This window comes from Narcine bancroftii, chromosome 3, assembly GCF_036971445.1.
Source record: "Narcine bancroftii isolate sNarBan1 chromosome 3, sNarBan1.hap1, whole genome shotgun sequence".
Classification (NCBI taxonomy): domain Eukaryota; kingdom Metazoa; phylum Chordata; class Chondrichthyes; order Torpediniformes; family Narcinidae; genus Narcine; species Narcine bancroftii.
In genome coordinates this window covers 196096437-196120926 of record NC_091471.1, presented here as the reverse complement: position 1 = coordinate 196120926, position 24490 = coordinate 196096437, and the positions used below count along the sequence as shown (strand labels likewise).

The 24490-nt window shown below is 39.6% G+C and overlaps 1 protein-coding gene across 2 annotated transcripts in view; it reads right to left on the bottom strand.

The window, feature by feature from the left end:
* Nucleotides 1-1041: 1041 nt before the first annotated feature.
* glrbb (glycine receptor, beta b) overlaps nt 1042-24490 on the bottom strand; it is a 147194-nt gene continuing 123745 nt past the window's right edge. For both annotated transcript variants that reach the window (XM_069922869.1, XM_069922868.1), the window contains exon 9: nt 1042-1987. In XM_069922869.1, the coding sequence (XP_069778970.1) occupies nt 1691-1987 (297 nt within the window). In that variant the 3' untranslated portion in view covers nt 1042-1690. The remainder of the gene's footprint in view (nt 1988-24490) is intronic.

Here is a 24490-nt window from a genome sequence, read left to right as displayed (position 1 = left end):
TGCTGTGGTTGTATCACCACAGTGATTGAAATGGCAGATGTATTTTTTATGATAATCCAATAGATTATGTGGTAATCATTACTTAAAAAGAACATTCCATCTTACTAATTGAAAGCTGCTGTGGTGGAATTTGAATTCATGACCCTGTGCTATTAAGCTGTTAAAATAACCAATGCAGCTGTAGTGTCGAGGCTAAGGTAGGCTATGTAATACTCAGCCATCCATCATACCACCCTGGCCAATGTCTTAATTTAGAGACATTGTATAGCATTATGCAGTTTATACACTTCTTGCCCCAGTTCTTCGACCTATGAAATAGAAGTGGAGGAAAGGATCAGCTTGGTAAATTTAGAAGCTAATATTGAACAGAATTCATTTACCTCATCTAGTCAGTGACAGTTTTATTTTGAAACTCGCAACCTGCATAACTGACAAAGTAACAAGGGTATTTCTTCCCTTGCACCCTGCTGCTCTTGATGTCCAGGGATCCAATGATACCCTGGGAGCTTTTCTCATGATCTATTCTTGCATACTTTTGGAGACATGGTATCAAAAACTTTTATTCTTCTAGGGAAGGGCAGTAGAATTTAATACAAATGTGTTTTTTTTGGAACAATGTTTATTATACTGTACAAATTAACTACTTTTTGGATAGATTCCTACAACATTATATCTTATAGGTCACCTACAGGACCTTGCACAATGTACACCTGCATTATGCACAAAAAATACATCAAAATATTCAAAAATTATAGAACTTGATAAAAGGTGCATTGCGATTATACAGTAGCTCATACACTTTGTCTCAATGTATGAAATTAATCAGTAAGAACACAATTTGTACCTATTCATATACTTTTCTATAGTCTCTCAATAACATAATTCATAATTGATACATCCAAATATTTATATTTGAATTCAGACAGATATTGCTGAAGTTGTATATGTGATATTTAGTATTTATTGTATTCACTGTTGAAACAAAAGCCATTACTGATATATATATATATATATATATATATATATATATATGTATATAATAGTTATTTTAACAATATAGCATCTCAATATACTTGGCAATTTAAACATCAAATGAATAAGTTTATACTATTTATTTTCTCATTTACAAGCGGCAATGTACGATAGCTCACTTTAGATCAAAAACTGAGGGGCTGGTTTTCTGGGAACATTATTTCAAGACAAAACAAACTCCATTTACACTTTGAAAGATGTAAAAATTTTCATTATTACACACAAATTTATACCTTAAGCGTGCCTGTAATGTAATATATATACATTTACTGTATATGTGCGTGTGTAATGTAATATATTATGTGTAATGTAAGATATATTATATGTAATATACATGTAAAGTATCATCAAATTTTAACACTTAAATGATCTATCACAATATCATAAACCTGTTATTCTTAGAATAGGAGAAAGATTGCAACATAGTTCATTCTTTATGAACTCCAGAGCACCCTTGGTGCTGTACAGCAACATACAGAATATATGCATTGCAATTTCATGCTTTCATTCAAATTCGACATAAATACATACATAGAGTTCTAAATCAAGTTTTTTAATCACATAACATGTAGGAAGAAAAAATATGCTTGAGAAGTTTTGAGAAATGTTTCAATATTCTTTGATGTTTCTCATACAATGAACAATGATGGTGGAATATTCATAGGTAAGCAGACCAGTATATGACATTAAAAAAAAGGAAGCAGAATGGAAACAGAGCTCTTGCATAGAGGTCAATCCGCTTTGCTTCAGTTGGGATGACAGGTTTTGGAGGTGGAGGCTTTTTATTATTTTTTAACTGAAGCTTCCCAAGACCATTATTAACTTCAATGGGCTTTCCATAGCAGTCATAGTTCGACAATTCAAAGTCACGGGGCAAGCTTCCAACAATGCTGAAGTCATTGGATCTCAGGTCAGATTTGGAAGTACAAACCTTTTTGCATCTGGTTTCGGCGACCTATCAAAACAGATACTATAACTGTTGATATTTGGCATCAGTGGAACCAATATCATTAATTATTTCAATCCCCAGTACCAACATTTAACTGTACAATTCAAAGTGCAATTCCTTTCTTTAAATTGCAATGGTAATATTTTTACGAAAGGGAAATATAACAAAGATGCAGTACACTAGCATTACAACATGTGGCGCCACAGGGTAGTAAAATACAGCTACCATTCCAGTCAGGTTGTTTCGAAGTGAAGAAAATAATTGAACTGATTTCAGCCTTAAGCTTTAAGCTTTTCAAAATATTGTGCTTCCAAAATCAGACACTGTCTTTGAGCTTAGCGTGCAAAATAATGTGCAAAGTTACAGCAACATTTTGGGCAATTCTTTGAAACTTAAAATAAACCATTCAAAGGTGGTAACTCATGAAAGGTTTTATTTGGAGAGATTTATTTTTGAAGACTAATCAAGCGTTGAGCAAAGTCATGGCAATAAGCAGTGGTATTTATTTCCTGCAAAATCTATATAAAGGAACAAATCAGAAATGTTATTGCAAAAACACTCAAACCACTTAATCATGGTTTTAAATCATTCCTGACAACAGCTGAGAGGTGCAACATAGTATCATGTGGTACTGGAGCAAAGGAAATTTCAAACACATACATTTTAGAAATAGGTCTGCAGATTCTGATCTACATTTTTCAAGAAGCAAAACTGAAAATTAAAATACTAGAAACAAATTACAGGCAATGTTCCTTAACTCTTCCTCTGCTACATTGAAGACTACATTGGAACTGGCTTGTACACCTATAATGAGTTGGTCAATGATATCCACTTCGTTGCTAAGTTTCACCCTGACCTTAAATTCACTTGGTGTATCTCTGGTAACACTCTCCCTGTCTCCATCTCAGGAGACAAACTCTCGACAGATATCTTCTATAAGCCCATCAACTCCCACAGCTACCTCGACCACACCTCCTCCCACCCTGTCCCCTGCAAGGATTCCATTCCATTCCTCCATCTCCATCAAATCTGCTCTCAGAATGAGGTCTTCCATTCCAGAACATCCAAGATGTCCTCCTTCAAAATAAATGTGGCTTCCCCTTTACTGCCATCGATTTAGCCTTTATTCACATCTCTTCTATTTCCTGCCCTGCCCCCTCCACCACTAGAAGCAACAATATCAGGATTCCCTTGTCCGCACCTGTCTCTGTATCCCATTTGTAATCCTTCTCTATTTCCACCATTGCTTCCTATAGATGCTGTATGATCTGCTGAGTTTCTCCAGCACTTTCGTATACAGTATTGCACATCTATCTGACTGATCCCAGTATAAGTGTGGGTTGCAATGGCATGAGAGGTCTAATGTTTTCAAAAAAGGTTGAATTTAATTGAAGCCATCTCATTTAAATATGCCAAACTGTCCAATGTTTCTTGAGAGCATTGCAGATCCTGCCTGATCTAAACAACCTTTATATGCTGCACTGGATGATGGTTCTGTCAGTAGGAGTGCTGTCCTTTGTCCTCCTGGTACCGATAACACCTTGCATCTGATGGCCAGGTTCTTCCCTGTTATCAAGAGGGAGTGCCATGCCAACAGACCCAATTTCTAGTGGACTTTTGCCATCCACTCTGACCAATTTTTGTTGCACCCCTTGGCCCCTCCAAACCAGATTCTCAAAACCTTCAGGTAGTCAGATCTGACTGTGCAGGGGTTGGTGGTCTATTCATTCCAATTACTGAACAGCATTGGCTCACTCTTCTTCCGGTTTAGCCTGGCGCCCGCTGCAGACTCAAAATGGCTAAAGATGTTGATCAGTCTGCAGTCAAATCGGGTGTCTGAACAGAAGAAAGAGACATCATCCAGGTACAGACAGGCTTTAACCTGAGTACCTCCATTGGCTGGCAATGCCACTCCTGTTATGTCCTTGTCCTTCCTGATAGATACAGCAAAGGATTCTGTGCAGCAAAAAAAAAAACTGGAGACAGTGGGCAACCCTGCCTGACTTCAAACATTAAGGGGAAGCTATCTGCTTCCCATCTATTGGCTTGTACTGTGCTAAAGATGTCCATGCAGAGTAGTTTAATACAATTTTGGATTCCCTCTGCAGGAGCCCATTTTGTAAACCATGTACATGATATCTGGACAAAAGGCTTCTCCTGGTCTAAGATAACCAGGCAGCTATCCATCCCTGTCCTTCACATAGGTGATGGTATCTCTGAGCAGTGTGAGGCTGTCAGAGATGGAACTATGCAGGTTTATTCTGGGTGGATCACCTCCCCCAGGACAGACTTGACTCGAAGGTCGATGGCTTTCCCAGGATTTTTTAATCGAAGTTTAGCAATGATATGGGTCTCCAATACCCGATACCCTCTTTCTCCCCTTCTGTTTGAAAATAAAGGTGATGATGCCCTTCCTCATGGAGTCTGACATAGTGCTTGTCAGGAGTATAGCGTTGTATACTTCCAGCAGGTCCAGGGCTACCCTGTTCCACTGAGCCATGTACAACTCACCTGAAAAATTGTCACTTCCAGGTGTCTTTCTTGACCCAAAGGAATGGATAGAGTCCATCAGCTCCCCCACAGTAATTGGCTAGTTCAGATTTTACCGCTTGATGTCACCTAAGACCTCTGTGATAGAGGACAGGAAGTTTTGGGAGGCCAGTCTGTCAGTAGCATAAGTGTAGAACAATTCAGCATAAAAAAAGATCTGCTGGTCCTCTGTATGCCATCTGTGAGGATGTGACTGAGCTGTCCTCTTCAAAGCAGTGAATCACAAGAGCTCCCTCTGTAAACCTTTGGGAACAAGAAGTGTGAGCACGTCTCATCCTGCTCCACAGTGCAAGATGATCTTGGAGGACTTTGAGGTGTATGTACAACACAGCTTGTTGACTTTGCACCTCTCCAAGTTCCTCTTTCACATTCACCTCTTTTAACTGCAGAAGTAGGAGTTTCTGCAATTTAGTATAGGTTGGCTCAGTTCCCTCTGCCTCTGAAGAGCCAAGTTGCTGAAGGCGACTCATAGCTGTTCATCCTTTACCGTCTACATCAGGAATATGGAGGAGCTGGTCAGTCTGCTGTTGGCACAGCCGGATTGTCCAGCCACAGCCATGATGCAGATGAAGTCACTGATCACAGCAACTGACCTGGATGTCACCAGCAACAGTAAGAGCTGCTGGAAGATGGCCTGCTTCTTACTCTGCACAGGTGAGACGAACACATTGACCAGATGGAGCAGCATGTCATGGTACTTTAGGTCCTTCATGAGGAGATGTCTCCCCACCACCTCCTTCACCTTGCTGATTATGAAGCAGCCTCCCCGCAGCAAGATACTGGGGGCACAATAATTATTGAGCCCCAAACATGCTAACAGCCCATGAAACCATCACTGTGGCCATCTCCGATAGTTCAGCTTATTCTCTTGTATGAAAGTCACATCTGCCTTGACTTTAGCAAGGTATTGCAAGGCATTTACATATCATGTGATGTGCATTGCATTCAACCTCAGCATCTGCAGGTTTTCTAGTTTAACTCTAATTGCTTTTTGACCTTTCCTTACCCATTTGCTTCTGCCTTATTATTCTCTCCCCATCTATCCACCTGCCAAGCAGATGGCTTGACTTATTTTTTCACTTTGCCTTTCATCGTCACCTTGAATGTTCCTACAGTGCTTTTATTTTGATATTTTCCTGGACCCTATCAAGTTTTATTTTGGATGCTTTTCTGTTCCTGATTACTCATTTAAATTGCTGTTAATTGAAAATACACAGACAGAATACTGCACTCCAGGACCCCTCCCCCTCTCTCTCACTGCTGCTTTTACATAGAGCTATCATTTGACACTGGCACACTGCTTCACCTCCTTCTTCCAGGATAAGGCCAATGGTGATCAGATAAAGGCCATCAGAATGGGCCAAGGGTGTTCTTGTGTTCATTTTCTTAAGGCTTGATAAAAACACTGTCCTTCTCCTGAGCAAAGGCCACTAAGAACTAGACCTAATCAAGAGCGTAATTCCCAGAGATCTGCCTGATATGATTTTCTAACCTCCTCATTGATCTCAACTGTATATGATCTTTTTTGTTAAGAAAATCCTTCTACATATTAAGCTTTGGTCCATTCCCTTTATAGAGCCTTGGTTCCAGCTTACATTTGCATCTTTATTCCCTTATTGGGCATCAGAGAGACCTTCTGCATCCTCCACCACCATATCCAATGGATAATCAGGAGAAGGGCCAAGACACCAAGGAGAGGAGATGGAGGAGAGGCACAATGTTGAAACATGGTAAAGGATCACTTTGTTTCATGGCAATATGAGCAAGGAGCAGAGCAGATGAAAAGAACACTGGGTGGCACAGTTAGTGTAGCAGTTAGCCTAACATTACTACAGAGCCAACAACCTGGGTTCAGATCTGGTGCTGTCTGTAAGGAGTTAGTACATTCTCCTGTGAACACATGCTTTCTTCCTCCTGGAGCTTCAGTCTCCTTCAGCATTCGAAAGATATACGGGCCAAAAGTTAATTAGTCACATGGGTATATTTGGACAGTGCAGGGTTGTGCTGTATCTCTAAATTAAAAAAAAATAAATGAAATCAATTAAATGGGAGAGGCGTCAGACTGAAGACATGCAAGTGGTGAAGACAACTGAATGTGAGGACATCCCAGAGGAAGGGCATGGTAAGGAAGTTGGCTATAAACTGTCTCCCCCTGTCTGTAGGCAGGAGGAGACGTTGATGGGAATGTGGGAGGACCAAAAGCAATTAGTGTAGGATTGGCGTGCAGACTCAATTGCAGAAAAGTGTCTTTCTGTGATGTATGACTGACATCTATCCATCTTAGGGTGGCACAGTGCACCAGTGAACAAGTTTTGATCTGGAGTTGCTTGTTTTCTCTGTGAGCCTGTACATTTCTTCCAGCTGCTCCCATTTTATTTTTCTTATTCATCATCCCCTGTTGAGCTGTGCTGTGTTTTTCACTGATTAGATATCTTTCAGCAATATTTTCCCATGAACTCATTTCATTTCATTCTAGATCTTTGGAACATGCCTTTTCAATTTTGTGTGTCTTTCACCAGATGATGTCTGGCAAATAAGTTAAATGTAATCATTATGTGATCACTTCAACACTTAGGTAGGACTTTAACACAGAAAATGTCAAAGGAGGTTTCACTAACAAGAACTGACAGTGGAATAAATACGAGTCAATTGAGGCATTTTGTTAGTGTGAACCAAAGCCTCATCAAAAAGAGGGGATATGAAAGAATGAAAGTGATTGGCTGAGTGAAGTAATTCAGGGGTTTCCTTGTGCAAAGTTAGGCTCATCACAAAGAAAAGGCAAGTGGGGGAAATCCGCAAAATCCTGGAATTTCAAATGATGTAGATGTGATCCAACTTCAGAGCAGCAGATCCAGAAATAGAGGATGGAGTTTAATCCAGGTAAGTGAGGTGTTACACTTTAGGAAGTCAAATTAAAAGAGAATGTATACAATCATTGGAAGGGGTCTTAAAAGCATTGATATTCAAAAGGATTTGGCTTCTATGTCCATTGATAGGTTGGTAAAGAAGACTTATGGTACGCTTGGCTTTATTGAGCAGGGAATAAGGAAGTCATGTTGCAGTTATACTAAACTTTGGTTAGGCTACACTTCGAATACTGTGTCAAATTCTGGTCACCCCATTACAGGAAGGGTGTGGAATCTTTAAAAAGGGTATAGAGAGGTTTACAAGGATGATGACTGGTTTAGAGTGTACTTATGGTTTGGACAGTCATAATCTTTTCTTCAACATCACACAAAGGATGCATGTTTAAGGTGAAGGGAAAGAAGTTTAAGGGAGATGTATGGGGCAAATATTTTACACAGAGAATAGGCTTCCAGGAGTCATGATAGAAACAGATACAACGGTAGCATACAACAGGTTTCCAGATAGACACGAATATGATGATGGAGGGATAAAGAGAAGGCAGCAGAGTTTTAGTTTGATTTGGACATCATGTTCAGCACAGGCACATGGGCTAAAAGGCCTGTTCCTGTGCTGTACTGTTCTATGCTCTATGTAGTTGGCTCTCAGAGGAGAGTCAGGGCACAGCATATAAAGGAAAACTGAGTGGAAAAAAAATCACACACTCTTTAATTAACCTTTTGAATCTATGGGTTTGCCAAATCAGCATCATCCGTTTTGAGGAATGTGATTCTCTCCACATCAAGGTTCTCTGAGCTGAATGCCCAAGCAACTCTTTTTAGCCAGGAATAGCAAAGAGCAAGTATGCCTCGCATGTCATTCAGTCTACTGAAAACAGTACAGGAGCAAATTTTAACTGTTGAGTGATGCTGAGTCTGAAACATAATCTATGTTTGTTTTCTTTATTTTACTTTCTACTTTTCCTCACTGAAGACCAATTCTTGCCTCTCTGTTATATTTTACTCAATCTTCACTTTCCTGGCATGTCTAGACATTTTGCTCTGTCAGGAACAAAAGCAGAACAACCCCCAAAGTACACAAGGAATTTGGACTGAAGGGTGGGATCCTGCTTCCAGAACTTGCTGGAATGGAGGAAAGGAGTCTTGGAGATAGCAAAGTCAGTGTGGAGGAATGAAATGTTAGAGATAGTAAAATCAGAGGGTGAAAGGTGTGTTGGATGCATCAGTATTGGAGTAGATAAAAAGGGTGTCAGAGACAGTGGGATGGAGCAGTGGAGGCAGTGAAGCAGAGAGAAGGAAAGTTGTGATTGTGAGACCAAAGAGGCAGAACGGAATGGTCAGGGGGGGTGGGTGGGAGGGAGTTGGGAACAGGAAGGCTGAAGTGGAATGAAGGATTGTCAGAGGCAGCAAGGTTAGAGAGGGAAGGAGACTTAGAGGCACGTGTGGACACAAGAACCGTTGGGTCTGAAGAGGCAGGAAAGTGTGTTAGAGACAGCGATCATAGGGTAAGGTGGCAGGACAATTGGAAACACCAATGGTGGAAACACAGGGAGGAAATACAGGATTTTCAGAATGTAGGAGTGAATACATGTTTAATTTCTCATGCCAATGGAATTGAATTTTAAGAGGAATATTTTAATGTCCCAATTTTAAAGAATCTATAGATTAACACTGCATCCACGAATTGCAGATCTCAACAACCGTTCAGCAAAACATCTACAATGTGCTGAATGTACCCCTTCCTCTCCATCGCATCCATTTATACCTCTCACCACCTTGAAAAAGCAGCCAACAAATGAAAACTCATCCCACCCTGCCATAATCTCTCCACAACCTCTAGTCAGAAAGAAGGTTCATGAGTATGAGATCACATGCCACCAGATTAAGGGCCAATTTCTTTCTCATGGCTATCAGACTCCTGAAAGATCCTGAGAATGATAAAATCATGTTGCCTTGCTCTGCTTAATCTGATCTCTCTCTGTAACTCTGTCCTTCTGTACTATGTCCTACTTGTTACAGTATATATGAAATGGTTAATTGGACTGCTTACAAAGCCTCTTATCACTGCTTTTCTTGGAACATGTGACAAAAAGTTGAACTTGACATATTAGTGCTCTACTGTTGAAAAGGGAGCCTCCTAATCTCACCTTTCAGCACCTGGTCCACGCTCTTCAAGTACTTAATGTTCTTTTTTAAATGTTATGAGGGCTTTTGTCATGGACAATGAGGACATTCTAAATAGCAACAAGGACATTCTATGTGAAAAAAAAATCTTCCTTCTCAATTACTTTAAATCTCATTCCCCTGGATTTTGACTTTTCTATTATGGGAAAAGGGTCCGTTCCATTTATTTTATCCAAAAATTACCCTCATAATATAAATTCCCCCTCAACTTCCTCTGTCAAATATTAAATAACTTCATCTTATCCAGTTGCTCCAAAGAACTACAAATTTCCACTCCTTGTTACTGTCCTTGGTATTATTTCCAGTGCAATCTTTAACCTTCCTGTAATATGGTGACCTGAAATATACAGAGTGATCTAATTTTTGTTATATATAGTTCCACCACAATGACCTTGTTCTTGTGATCTGACCCTGAGATAATAAAAAGCATCCATCATATTTTTTTTTAACCATTCTATTCACCTGCCCAGTTCCCTTTGAAGATCTGTGGATGTTCCCAAATTCAATATCTCACCCATCTATTTGAAAATTTTGAGCTCAGTTGTACTGTCCTGTAGTTTAAAGCTTTCCTCCTTATATTAGTGGCACAAGATAAAGGAAGAATGAAACTTACAGCTTATATTCCCTCTTGAGATGTTCACTCACAAAAATATCCTTGGACCCTTTCTTTCCTGCCACCATGCCAATCTTAGATCAAGTGTTCGTCGATCCTATGAGCTATGACAATTTTATGAACAGCCTGTGTAATGATAGTGATCATGTTTGTATGGCCACTAGCAAGGCCTTGATTATAGTTCCTGTTTGATTAAACTTCACTGCCAGCAGGGGGCTGATGCAGAGCAAGAGACAGTATGTAAGATCTGTAATGGAGGCTTGCAGCCTCATGGTACTGTTTACATCAACTTTAAAGCAAATAACCTTTTCCTTCATCCATGTGTTGTTGAAGAACTCACACATACGAATACAAGATGAAACAGCCTGCTTTGATATTATGTTACAATACAGATAGACCACATCAAAAGCACTCCCCACATTGGGCCTCCTTGGATTCTTCTCCAAAAGTTTAAAGTTGATCAATAAGAACTTTTCATTAACGATCTTTGCTATCTCTGCCTGGTTAATTGGTGTCTTTTAAATGAATGCTTCTTCTGACTTGTTTTGCATGTCCTATGATTCTGTGATGCTATTCTTGCATATCACTGAGCTTTCTAACTAGTGTCATGATTTTGCTTTCTTCATGCACTTTACTGCCTATTTTAATGATATGAATGTGCTGCTGCAGGTTAAGAAACAGCTTGTGTCTGACCTCACTGGCTAAATCATATCTTTTCAGACTAAACTGAAACTCATCTACAGACAGCTGCATTCTGTAGGTCATATTTCTACCTTCCAGCAGATGTTCTCTCTAACAAAATCAGGAACCTTCTGTATCTATTTGGACAGCAATGCTCAAAACATAGCTGAGATATTGAAAATCTTAAATTCATTGCTGACCCATTTTCTGTCAACCTAACAGCAAGGAATTTAGTTTCTCTTTAACTCATTAACTTGTTTTGATTCACGTTGCAGCAATAATAACAAAGGATGTCTGCTTCCATTCTACTGTAGTCATGATATGGAAAGGTTTTGGAAACTATATCAAAACAAGATGAGGGTGGAGCTTAGAGGTGACATTTGTAGGCTGAGTCATGTCTCACTCCTTAACAGAAGATTCTGAAAGCAAGACAGTCAAACTATCTACGCTTGTGATATGGCATGTTATGAACAGGGTGCTGGGATTGGAGATGAGACCTTGAGCAAATCAGTCCTGATCATGTAAAATCTCAAGGCAAACTTGTGAGGCCGGGTGGCCCAAGGTGATGAAGTGTTTTCTGAGGTTGGTTGTGGAGTGAATCAACTCCTATCTCTGGGCAGACCTGGGTCAACTTTGGTTCACCTGTTGTCACAGCAGGTCAATAGCAGATGCCATCTCGCTGGCACTCTATCTGCGTTAGATCATCTAGATCACAAGAACACCTGAGTTAGGTTGCTGTTCGTTGATTGCAGTTTGACATTCAACACTGCAAAGCCCATGTCCCTCTGCAACTGGAACCTCAATTTCCTAATGGGCAGACCCCATTCAGCTCAGATTGTCAACATCACCTCCTCCTCTCTGTCCATTAACACAGGGGTACCCCACGGCTACATGCTAAGACCCCTACTCTGTTACCTGTACACTTTTGACTGTGTAGCCAAGTTTGCTGATGACATTACCATTGTTGACATTGCTGGAAATGATGAATCAGCATACAAGATGGAGAGCAAGAATCTGGTTGGGTGCTGACAAAATAACAATCTTGCTCACACCACCACCAAAATCAAGGGGCTGACTGTTGATTTTAGGAAGGAAAGACTAGGGGACCATGTTCCTCTCTGCATTGATAGGAAGGTGGAAGAGTCAAAACATTTAAGTTCCTGGTTGTCCATATTTCAGAAGACCTTTCATGGAGTCAGCACATCCAGACAATTGTGAAGAAGATCCACTAATGTCTCCCCTTTTGAAGGAGTTTGAGGAACTTTGGTGTCATCAGTTACTCTGTCAAACTTCCACAGGTGCACTATGGCAAGTATGGTGACTGGTTTGCCAATTCAAGTATCTTTGAATGCAAAAGGCTGCAGAAGGTAATAGCATAGCCAGGTCCATCACAGGTTCTGGCCTCCCATTCTTTGCGGACATTTAAGTGAGGTGCTGCCTCAAGAAGGCAGCCAACATCAAAAGAAACCCACTACCCTGATCACAGCCCCCTTCTCGCTGCTGCTTCAGGCAGAAGGTGCAGAAGCCTGAAAACAATAACCTGTAGGTTCAAGAATAGTTTCCTTGCAACAGCTTTCAGACACTTGAAGCTCTCCTTGATACATTAATCAGACTGCTCTGATGCCACACAAGGACTGTTTGCCCTACTGCAAGTCACTATTTTTGCCTCATGTTACCATGATTGTGTGTTTATCATCTCTTTTAATTGAAATTAATTTGTTTACCATCATAGATTTTCTTTACAAGTACCTGTTTGACTGCAGCACCTATGAATTTTGGTGCATATGTAAATTGTATCAATGTGTATGACAATAAGCTCCTCATCATTATAATCATCGCTCCCGGATCTACATTTTTCTGTTTTTGTGCCTGAAATAGTTAAATTCTCATTCTGAAAACATGTTCCCTAACTGGGGGCCATCAAATATTGGAGGGTAGCAAATATGATTCCATTGTTTAAGCAAAAATGGGGGGGGGGGGGGGGGTGTAGAAGAGGAAACATGGACATAGTGATCTGTCAGCCTAACATTTTTTAATCAAAATGCTGGTATACTGAAGGATGTAAAAACACATTGAAAATATTGGAATTGAACAGAATCAACATGGATCAATAAAGGGAGAATAATGTTTTACAAATCTGATGGTATTCTTTGAGGACGTGATGAGAATTACCAATAAAGGGATGGGGGCTAAGAATATTGCGAATTTGTATTTTCAGAAGGCTTTTGATTAGCTCCTGCACAGGAAGTTAATTAACAAGGTTACAGCACATGAAATTTGTAGTGAAGATACAGATTGAGAATTCATTAGTGAACAGAAAGAACACCAATACGTAGATGCTCCTTAAGTGAGCAGGCTCTGACTAGTGGGTTTCAGCTTATATCAATGATATTGCCGAGAGGATCAATCATCACCATTCCACGTTTACTGGTGATAATGGAGTGACATTTGGAGGCTTCAAAGGGATAAGCACAAATTGAGCGATGAAGGGAGAGAACCAGGCAAATATGCAAACATGTGAGGTCAGACAGGTTGAGTATTTGTTAAATCTTGAGAAGTTAAGCAGTGTAGATGTACAAAGAGACTTGGGTGCAATTGTTCAAAGGTTACTGAAGGCCAGTAAGTAGGTGCAGCAAGTGATTAGAGGGCAAGTGGGTTGCTACTTTTTATTACAAGGGTTTAATGAGAGAAGTCAGGAAGTTTTATTGCAATTACATAGGGCCTTTGTGGGACAACACCTGGAGCATTATGTACAGTTTAGTCTCGTTATCTATTTGTGATAAAAGAGTGCAAAGAAAATTAGTCATGTGAAGCTTTTTCCAGTTGTGGGGGAGTCTGGGAACAGAGAGCATAGCTTGAGAAGGACTTCCCTTCAGAACAGAGATATGAGGAGATTTCTTCAGCCAGAGGGTAGTGAATTTGTGGAATTCATTGCCATAGATGGCTGTGGAGGCCATTATTGGATAGATTTAAAGTAGAGGTGATAGGTTTTTGATTAGTAAGGGTGTCAAAGGTTATGGGGAGAAGGAAGAAGAATGGGGTTGAAGGAAAATTTACATTACTCATGATTTGAATGGCAGAGCAGACTTGATGGGCTGAATGATTTAATTCTGTTCTATCTCTTATGGCCTTTGGTCTTTAAGATTCACTAAACCAGTTCCTGAAATAGCACGTTTGCAGCATGAGGAGAGATTAAGTAAGCAAGAAATGTATTTTTAGAATTAAGGAGAATGAAATGATATTTCATTAATATTTGAAAGAGCTTTTCAGGCTAGATAGAGGAAAGATATTTCTCCTGATCAAAAGTTGAAGATGGGGGGGGGGGATTTAAGAATAATGGATAGGTCATTTGGGACAACGATGAAGAGAAATATCTTCTTTTAAGAAGCTTTTGAAATTTGGAATTTTTAACCTGTAGTTATTGCGTTTATTCAAAACAGAGATGAACTGATTTCTGGATATTCAGAGATATGGTCATGGTGCTTGGAGGTAGAAAATCGGCCAATCTTCAGGAATAGTGGAGCGTACTGCAGGTCCTGTTTCTTGTGTTTTAATTGCCACTCATTTTCTGAACTCTGACGAGGATTGGCCCAACTTGATCACGTTTATTTTACATCAGAAAATATTATTATTCCATGAATCTTTTCTGAACTGCCTCTAAAGCAAATATACCCCTATGTAACTGATGAGACTGAACAAGTAGAGCAGGATAATCCTAAGTGGATGGAAGGTTAGGTGGACAGGGAAGAACAGACCCAGAGTCTTGAAGAGACTGATCACTGGAAAGAGTGGATAGGGGAAGATGCAGCTGGTGATGGGATTACACTGAAGCTGGCGGAAGTGTTGGAAGTTAATGCGCCCTTCCACTTCTCTGATTATCATTCATCTCACAATCCTGCACTATCCTTTTCACTTAACGTTCTAAGTTTCTCCTCACTTGAACCTTGCCCTGAAAGGACAACTCAGGCACCTGTTCAAAGGATGCATAGATTCTGAGGGGCCAGGCTCTAAAACGAGACACTCACATATGTTTAATGGATGAAACTTGTTCAGAAATAATACTCTTAATGTCAGATAGCATGGAGGATCATGGCAACAACTTGGCAAAGCCCTTGATACTCACCATTTCTAACTTAGATTGGATAGCTCTGTCTGTCAATATAAGAAGCAGCTGTGATACACCCTCTGCTGGCTAATATCTCAGCTTCCATTATGCCACCCATACTTTGGCTAACTGCTGCTTGTGCTCCAGTGGAATCTCAGCGGTGGCTATCAATGTTGAATGGGTCTTACAGAGTGTCAAAAGTAGTGCAATAACCTACTCTGTGTGGATTTCAAGAGATGAAAATCCTCAAGAGTTTGGAGGTTTTCAACAGTGTTGTTTAAGCCTAAGTATGGGACTTCAGCTGCTGTGGAGCAGAAAGCTTTTTCAGACACTCATTGAAGGTGTGGAGCGAGGGAAGAAGGAAAGCATCTCTTGTGGGTTTTTTTTATGGTTATTGAGAATCATGGTCCTACTAATGAAAGAGAGGACTAGTTTCTCTTCCCATTAAAAAAAACCTCCTACATCAACAAGCACTCACCTCCCTCCCCTCCAATCATATCCTACTCCCTCTCAATTCAACACAATCCTTCTGCCCTAAAATTTGGACGATGAAATCCAAATCATCCAGCACATCCACACTCCTTCCAGGCCACTGCCATGTACTAACCGACAGATATTCCTCGCAGGGGGAGAAGAGAGAGTAGACACCAAAGGCATTGTTGAGCAATCGCCATAAGGTGAAAGGGCATCATCAGCTATGGTAAAAGAAACACCTGAATATAAGAATATGCTTTTCATTCATTAACAAATGACCCGAGAGTATCAGGTTTGCTTCAGGCATTGTGAGTGATCTGGGACTTTTTGTTGCAGTTGGCAGCTCAGCTGGAGAAGTTCACCAGCTGCAGGAGCAGCACACTTGAGGATTCAAGTCCATCACGCAGCATGTCCAAGTGCCCAGATGCTCCAAGGGAACACTTTATTTTCTGCACCAATGCTCAAATTTCTCCCACAGATTCCACAGGTACCAGGTGGGGACAGATTTCTCACGGTTTGAACAAGCTTAGTGATCAGTAGGAGAAAACACTGTGTGGGCTCGAACTGATCTACAGTCTGATCATTATTTCTGCTTTCCATCAGAAAGATGGTGGAGACTTCTGTCCTTTGCTAGAAATGACACTGTAATGTCATTCAGTGGAGATTGAGGAGAAAGCCTTGCCAGTTCATTTGTCACAACATGATTACATCCCTATAATCTAAACAGAAATTGAGATTTAGAATATTGGAGCTGCCCTCTTCTATAATGCATGTGACATTACTTGGTGAAATTATTTTGAGAATATATGCTTTTGGTATGAATATGGGATGAATGTGAAGATGAGCAAAGAACATGAAGTAGGGGCTGAATCAGCATCTTGAGATATAAGAGCACAAGAAATAAGAATGGCACGGTTAGCCTAGAGGTTAGCTCAATGTTGTTACAGCACCTATGACACAGACTCGAATCCAATGCTGTCTGTAAGGAGTTTGTACATTCTCCGAATGTCTGCAAGGGTTTCCTCTAGGTGCTCCAGTTTCTTCCCATCCTTCAAAATGTACCAAGGTTGTAGGTCAATTGAGTGTAATTGGACAGCATGGGTTCATGGGCTGAAAGGGTCTGTTATTGTGCAGTATATCTAAAGTTTTTAAAAAGTTAAGGAACAGGAGTTGGCCATTCATCAACATGACATTGCTCCATCACTCAAACAGATCCATGGATAATTTTACTCAGAAGTAAAACACAAATTTTATTTATCTGTTTTCACACCCTTGTAGTGCGCGTCGAAAGAACCAAAGACTTGTTGATCCAAACCAAGGCTTTTATTAACTAAAAGACTGGAGCATATCACAAGTAGGTCAACCAGTCCAGAATGACCTAGTCTGGCAGGGAGTAATCCTTTAATACCTGCCAGTAGGCGTGGCTACACTTTCAGCCAATCACAGTCATCCTACACTACAATCTGTACATATGTACATATACACATTGAGGATAGAATCTGTACTATCACAACCCTCACTAAATATCCCAATGAGTGCCTCCCTCAACTTTCACACAGGAAAGCATTAGGCCTCCATATTTTTTCTGGGCAAAAGATTCACAACCCTTTGAGAGAATTTTTTTTTTCAATTTCAATATTAAATGACCACTGGATCTAGTCTCCCATGAATGGAAGTACCCTCCCAGCATTTACTCTGACAAGCCTCCTGAGAATCCGATAATTTTCATTAAGATCTTTTCTCATAGTTCTAAATTTCATAGACTATAGACCTAGTTATTTCAAGTGTCTCTCCATGCCCAGGATCATTCACTGAACTGCCTCCAATTATATCAATTCTTTCCTTAAAGAGGACCAAAATTATTTACAGTACTCTTGACATCTAAGATTAGTGCCTCATTAATGCCTTGCACAATGGGTGAGACTTCCCTGCTTTTATACGCTGACAACCTTGAAATTAAAGCCAGCATTCATTAGCCACCTCCATGACCTGCAGAACTTGTATGCCAACCTTCCATGTTTCATGCATGAAATTCTTTTGTGCAGCAGATCTCTGAGGTCTTTTTTCTATTTAAATAACAAGATGTGTTAGCATTCTTCTTTCCAGAGTGAACAACTTGACATTTTCCCACATTATACAGCATTTGCCAAAGATTTGCTGTCCCAATTTACCTCCCTATATCAGCTAATTGGCAAATGTGGCTACAGTACATTAAATTTCTTCCTCCAAATCATTAATACACACTGTAAGCAGTTACAATCCCATCAGATTTCAGATTACTAACTTGAAAATGATCCATTTTGTTTTACTGTTGCTCCCAGTCACTCAATACTCCATCTATCTATTCTCTCCACCACCATAAAAGTAATCTTGTGTTTGGCACCTTGTCAAATGTCACTTGAAATCCAAATACATTATATCCCCTGATTCCCTGCTACCCATTCTGGATGATACTTCGTCAAAGAACTCTACTAATTTTGTCAGACATGATTTCCTCTTCATAAGGCCACCCTGACTCTCTTTGTTCAGTTTCTACCTTTCCAAATGCCTGGTATTATCTCCTTGATAACTGATTTAACATATGATAAAGGTTAGGTAAACAAGCCTATAGTTACATGCTTTTTGAATAAATGTAACGTGGGCAGCTTTCCAACTTTATTTACTTCTCCAGAGTCTAAGGATGCTGGAAGATTACAACCACTGCATCCACTATCTAGAGAGTTTTTCAGGTGCGAGAATGCCCACCATCTGATCCTGGAGGCTTCTGATATATGACAGCAATCAAATAATAGTATCCGTCTTAATTCATGGGACTGTGTAAGTGATATAAACATACCAGCATCATGTGATGGAGAGAATGTGTAGTGACAATGAGTGAATAATACCAGAACAAATAAAACAATTTTGATGCAGCAATGATCAGTAAGTATTAAGGATCACCCCTCAAGACTATATTATTTGTTACTGTAAATGTACAATAAAACAAAATATCTTGCATCTCAATAAAGATAGAATTATACTCTACCGCATGGAAGAAGTAGCTACAAACAAATACACCTGTCTATCAACAACATCAGGATTCAACTTTTTATGAAGAACTAGATTTCCCTCTGTTAGTACAGGCTATCTTCATCGAACACTAAGTTCAATCGACTGAACATTTTCTTTAAAAAGTTCTATGGTAGATACTCGTTTGATGCGATCATCAAAACATCAAAGGAAAGATTCTATTGGTTACAGATGTTCATACATTAATGATAACAGATGGCTGCATAAAACTTCTTTCCAAATGGGCTTTAGGATACTGAAGTGTCTCTTGGTAATATGGAAGATGACTATTTATATCATTTTTAATTTACTTTAGCAGATCAGAGATCAGAATATGTAAATACTCTGTCAAATGATATTCATTTCAGATGCTTAGAACGTCATGCCCAGTGCACTCAATAAGCATTAATCCTATCCCACTGTAGTGGAAGTTGACATGAGACCAACAGGAGGTAAGATTTTGAGAAGAGTAAAGCTTTTACATTGTTATTATCTTACAGTTGCTACTTATAATATTGACAAGATATTGTAATATTTTAATATTATATAATAGTATATTATAACTGCAATATTTACTGTAGGCCAAAACAACATATCGACTAAAAAGCAATCTTTGCTCATTTAGAGGGAAATACACTTGATGGTGTTAGTTTGAAATAATTCTCCCTGTCCAAAAACAAAACAAAACATAAAACAACTTTAAAATTTGTTATGATAATATCTTATTACATGGCCTTTTCTGAAACAAACCTAACACTTAATCTGAAACATCTTGCAATGTGAATCATATGGTGATCGGTTGGATGAAAACAATCATGTGCAGTGAATCATTGAGTTTAATTTGAGTAAATCTGAATAAGAATGTAAAGTCTGCTTGGAGGCAAGTACATAACACAATCTTGTTTGACTTCTGAATGCTTTTATGAGACCTTCCGAAATATTAAATGTGCAATTGTCAAAGACTTGCCAGATTATAGTCTGTGCTCTGAGAATTTTATGATTTTCTGGGACAAGGAGGAGCATTTGGACCAAGTAAGAAAGTTCAAAATATATGAGCTATCAGGAAAGCATTCCTTGGTGATGGGGGCCTTGGATTTGAGAGGTGCTATCAGAGTACCCCCTTTTAATGGTATATACCATGCACCAGGAGTGCAGGGAATTATTATTTAGGGAGGGTGATTGGATGTCAAACACGCTGATTAGACATCTTGAGACTTATCGGGTATTAACACTGCTTTAATTTAGTGCTTTGAAATCACTTTCACATTACCTCTAGAATTCTGTTCTTTGGTCCGTCTGGACAGAGCTCTGATGAGTTTCGACGGCAAAGTCGACCTAGCAAAACCCAAACTGAGTATCAGTGAGTAGATTAGAGGTGACTCCAGTGTTACAGTGGAGGGCTTGAGTTCAGGCGTGAAGTGGTAAATTTTAGGTGCTGGAGGTGATCAAAACAGCCTTAGTGGCTGCCATTTTGTATTTGGCGCTCTATAATTTACAGCGAACTGGAGGAGTACGAAGTAGAATGACCGGTCATGAAACGTGAAAGAATCATGTTTGTCCAGATTTGACTTGGTGCTGCTGCCGGGTGGGGATGTGCTGCCAATAAGGGGGAGGTGGAAATGGTGCTGGGGGGGGGGTGCTGCTGCTCGGTGGGGTGGGGGGGTTTCTGCCAGGGGGCTGCTGCTGAGAACATGCTGGGGGGGTGGTGCTGGCTCTGCCTCTGCTGCTACCGCTGCACTGTGCCGGAGCAGTTTTCCATAGCGGTCCCAAAGCAACCCGGTGAGATGCTAGAGTGGCCCAGTGAGGTGAGATCTGGCAGTACTGCACCCCTGCTTGAGCTCCCAGGAAAGGGCTCATATTGTTATTTTATGTAATACTAAATTGCTTCTTCTGAAATGCATATGTCAAGAAACGAGAGTTGAAAGAAAAATGTTTGTTTATTTTTCCACACATATAAGGGTTAAATTGCAAATTGCGAGCATATTCTGCAAGCAGTTTGTGTGATGTATTTTTACATTCTTTGAGTATCTCCATAGAAATATCTTCTTCGTCAAGGTTTCTCTTTCTGTGTGTTTATGATAAATGAGCAGTTTTGGATTCCCTTTGTTCTGACTGCCAAGAAGATCGTGAAGATTTGTGTAGGAAGAAGATTCATTGGGATGATGAGATACCAGAATCCATTGTACATAAATGGACCTGTTGGATACAGGATCTTCGTAAGTTGGAAGGCTTCAAGACTGCCAGATGCTTCAAACCTACAATTTTCAGAACTGTGACGTCTACTCCATTGCATTATTTTGCTGATGCACGTGAAGACAGTTATGGAACTCTTAGTTAACTGTTACTGACTGATAACAAGGGTTGACCATAAAGGAAGACAGGTAACCTTGAGACTCAAGAAAAAGGAAACCTGACAGTTAAATAATTGATTAATGCTGAGATGGAGATAATCTGCTTTTGCCAGAGAAAATGATTTGCAGATGAAATTCAAAGTCCGGAAAAAGGAATGAATGTCAAGAGGACGAGCCACATTTGTAAACAACCCTATTCACGAGAATGGTTTTAAGAGTTAGTGGGCGCCTTATTAGAGCAGTAATGCCAGAAGAGATGAAACATCCTGTCATAATGGCCAGAGATTTTCACATTTCAAATCTAATTCTTCAACATATTCACAAAGAGATCAGTCATGGTGGTTGCAACCATATGTTTTCCAAACTATGACAAAAGTATTGGGTTTGTCCACCACTAGGTTAAGCAGAAAAATTGTGATGAAATGTATTGTTTGTCGGTGTGTAAATATTACAACAGCTGATGGTAGATTTGCCTTTGGACAGAGGCCCTCTAGATGAACCTCCATTTACATACGTTGGAGTTGATTATTTTGGACCCTTTTGAGTTAAACGTGTGAAATGCTCTGGTGTTATTTTCACATGTTTAGCCATAAGTGCAATTCACATCAAAGTGATACAGACTCTTTCATCAATGCTTTTCTGCATTTTATCGCCAGACATGGACAAGTGAAGTACAAAAATTCTATTGAGAACTATGTCGTTTTGGGCCAAGAGATTGCTGGATTGGATAGCAATGATTTTTGTGAACTCCCAGCAATATACACTCAGAAGATTATGCCTATGCATAAAGGAAACATCCCGCATCAAAACGACATTGAGTTATGGATGTATTTGAAAAATGTTTGTTTATGCAAAATCAACTCTGAGATTGAGTTGATGATTGGTTCAGATGTATCAAAGGCTCTGGAACCACTATATGTGATAAGGAGTGTGGAAGATGGACCTTATACAGCCAAGACTATGCTTGGTTGGATGATTAATGGAGCATTAGGAGAAAGAGAAGAGGTTCAAAATCAATTGGCTATAAGTTTCAATAATTTGTGAAACTTGTTAAGTTGTGGGAGCAACAGTTCAAGAATGACTTTCCTGAGTGCATCAGGGACGATCAAGAACCTTCAAAAGAAGGCCAGCAGTTCTTGGAATCAGAGTCAAAATCTGAAAAACTGGTTAATGATCATTATTGTATTGAATTACTTTTAAAGATAATAGAAGTGTTATTGAGCAATGCACACTGAATTTAAAGAGAAGATTCAAGAAAGATTTTTCCTTTCATTCAGACTACATCAAATGAGTGTCTGATACGGTATCCAAAGGATATGCAGAGAAAGTATCAGATAATATTTGGGAATGCAGTGATGATAAAATATGGTACTTTCCACACTATGGAGTTGTATATCCACAGAAGAAAAAAAACTTTGTGTGGCGTTTGATTGTGGAGCAACATTTCGGGGAGTTTCACTAAATTCTCAATTTCTACGGGGTCCTGATTTGACCAGTATGTTGACAGAAGTCTTAACTAGATTCCAGACAGTGAAGTTATGTTCCACCAGATGAAAGTACCGAATGAATTTCATGACTTGTTATGATTCCTTTGGTGGCCTGAGGGAGATTACAGTCAGAACATGGTGGAATACAGAATGACTAGGCATTTATTTGGAGCAACTTCATCACCAAGTTGTGTGAATTTTGTCCTTAGGAAATGTGCTGAGGACAATATGGAAAAATTTAGCTCTCATGCTATAAGTACCATCAGGAATAATTTTTATGTGGAAAACTGTCTCACTTCTGCAACTACAGTTAAAGAAGCAATGGCTCTTTACCATGAGTTAAAGGTGATCTGATTCAAAGGAGGCTTTCCACTTACCAAATGGACAAGTAACAATCACTAGGTACCTGAAAGAAAGGGGCAAAGAAATGAAGAATTTGGACGGACCACTACAGCCTTCCTGTTGAGAAGGTGTTACCTTTTCAGTGGTGTGCTCAGTGTGATGTTTTAAGTTCAAAATAATTTTGAAGGATGGACCTCTCACAAGAAGGGTGGATTCTATCAACAGTCTGTTCAATTTATGATCCTCTAGGAATATTGACATCAGTGGTCCTGACTGCCAAGAGGATCCTGCAAGATTTGTGTAGGAAGAAGATTAGTGGGATGATGAGATGGGATGGTGAGATACCAGAATCCATTGTACAGGAATGGACATGTTGGATACAGGATCTTGGTTTGCTGGAAAACTTTAAGATTGAAAGAAGCTTAAAACCCACAAATTTTGGAACTGTAACATCTGCTCAACTGCATCATTTTGCAGATGGGAAAATGGTGACGGAACTGTTCATGATCACAAGGATCAAGAACATTGTGGATTTGCAATGGGAAAGGCCAGAGTGGCTCCAATGAAACCAGTCACTCTCCCATGAATAGAGTTGGCGGCTGCTACTATGGCGAGCAGGGTTGACACAATGTAGAAAAAATAGTTGCAGATGAAATTAACAGACTCCATATTTTGGACTGATAGTATCTGTGTGCTCAAATACATCAACAATAAAACTACAAGGTTTCAAACTTTTGTGGCGAACAGAGTCGTAGGAACATGGGAAGTAGGAACAGGAGTAGGCCAAAAATGGCCCATCGAGCCTGCTCCACCATTCAATATGATCATGGCTGATCTAATTTATGACCTAACTCCACCTACCTGCCTACTCCCCATATCCCCTAATTCCTCTATCATGTAAATTGATAATTCAGTAAGTCACTGTAATTAATGAAGTCTCATGTCTAATACAATGGAGATATGTTAATGCAGTTAATGCAGTTAACAATCTGGCTTCCCTAGGTTTGAAAGCCAAGTCCTTTTTGAAGAATAAAATGTGGGTGTCAGGGCCTCGATTTCAGCTACAGCCTCAGAAGGAGTGGCCTCAAAATCCTGATAAATTAAAATAATTTTTACCAGAAGACCTTGATATCAAAAGTAATACTGAAAATGCTGTTCAGACAATGTCAGAATAAATAGATTCAGTTACCCACTTAATCCATAACTTCTCATCCTGGAATAATTTGAAAAAGGCATCAGTAGAAGATATTCTGTTGCAGAAATGACAGAAATAGTTTATGATCAGGTGCAATTTCATGGCTGGGGATATCATGATCATCATGGACCGTTCAGCACCTTCAAATTCCTGGTTAATGGGAAAGATTGTTGATATCATCCAAGAAAAAAAGAGGACTTGTACGTCAAGTTCAGATCAAGACTAAAACTGTTTTTTTTTAAACAGACCATTCACCAAAATCTGTCTTTTACAAGAGGCAGAAAGCTTTGATAATTGACTTTCACTTTCTTTTGAATATTTAATGGATATATACTACGATCTTGATCTTTTCTTTGCAATGGTAACTTTTTTTTAGATATAATAATTAGGAGGCAGTATTGGAAGGGTTAAAATGCAAGTTGCAAGCAGATTCTGCAAGAAGTCTGTGTAGGTGTTGTTTACATTCTTTGAGTGTCTCCATAGAAACATCTTCTTAGCCAAGGTCTTTCTTTCTGTGTGTTTAAGATAAATTGGCAGTTTTGGATTTCCTTGTTCTGTAAAGATGGAAGGACTTGGAATGGTCCTAAAACTTTTATTGACCATTTTAAGCATCAT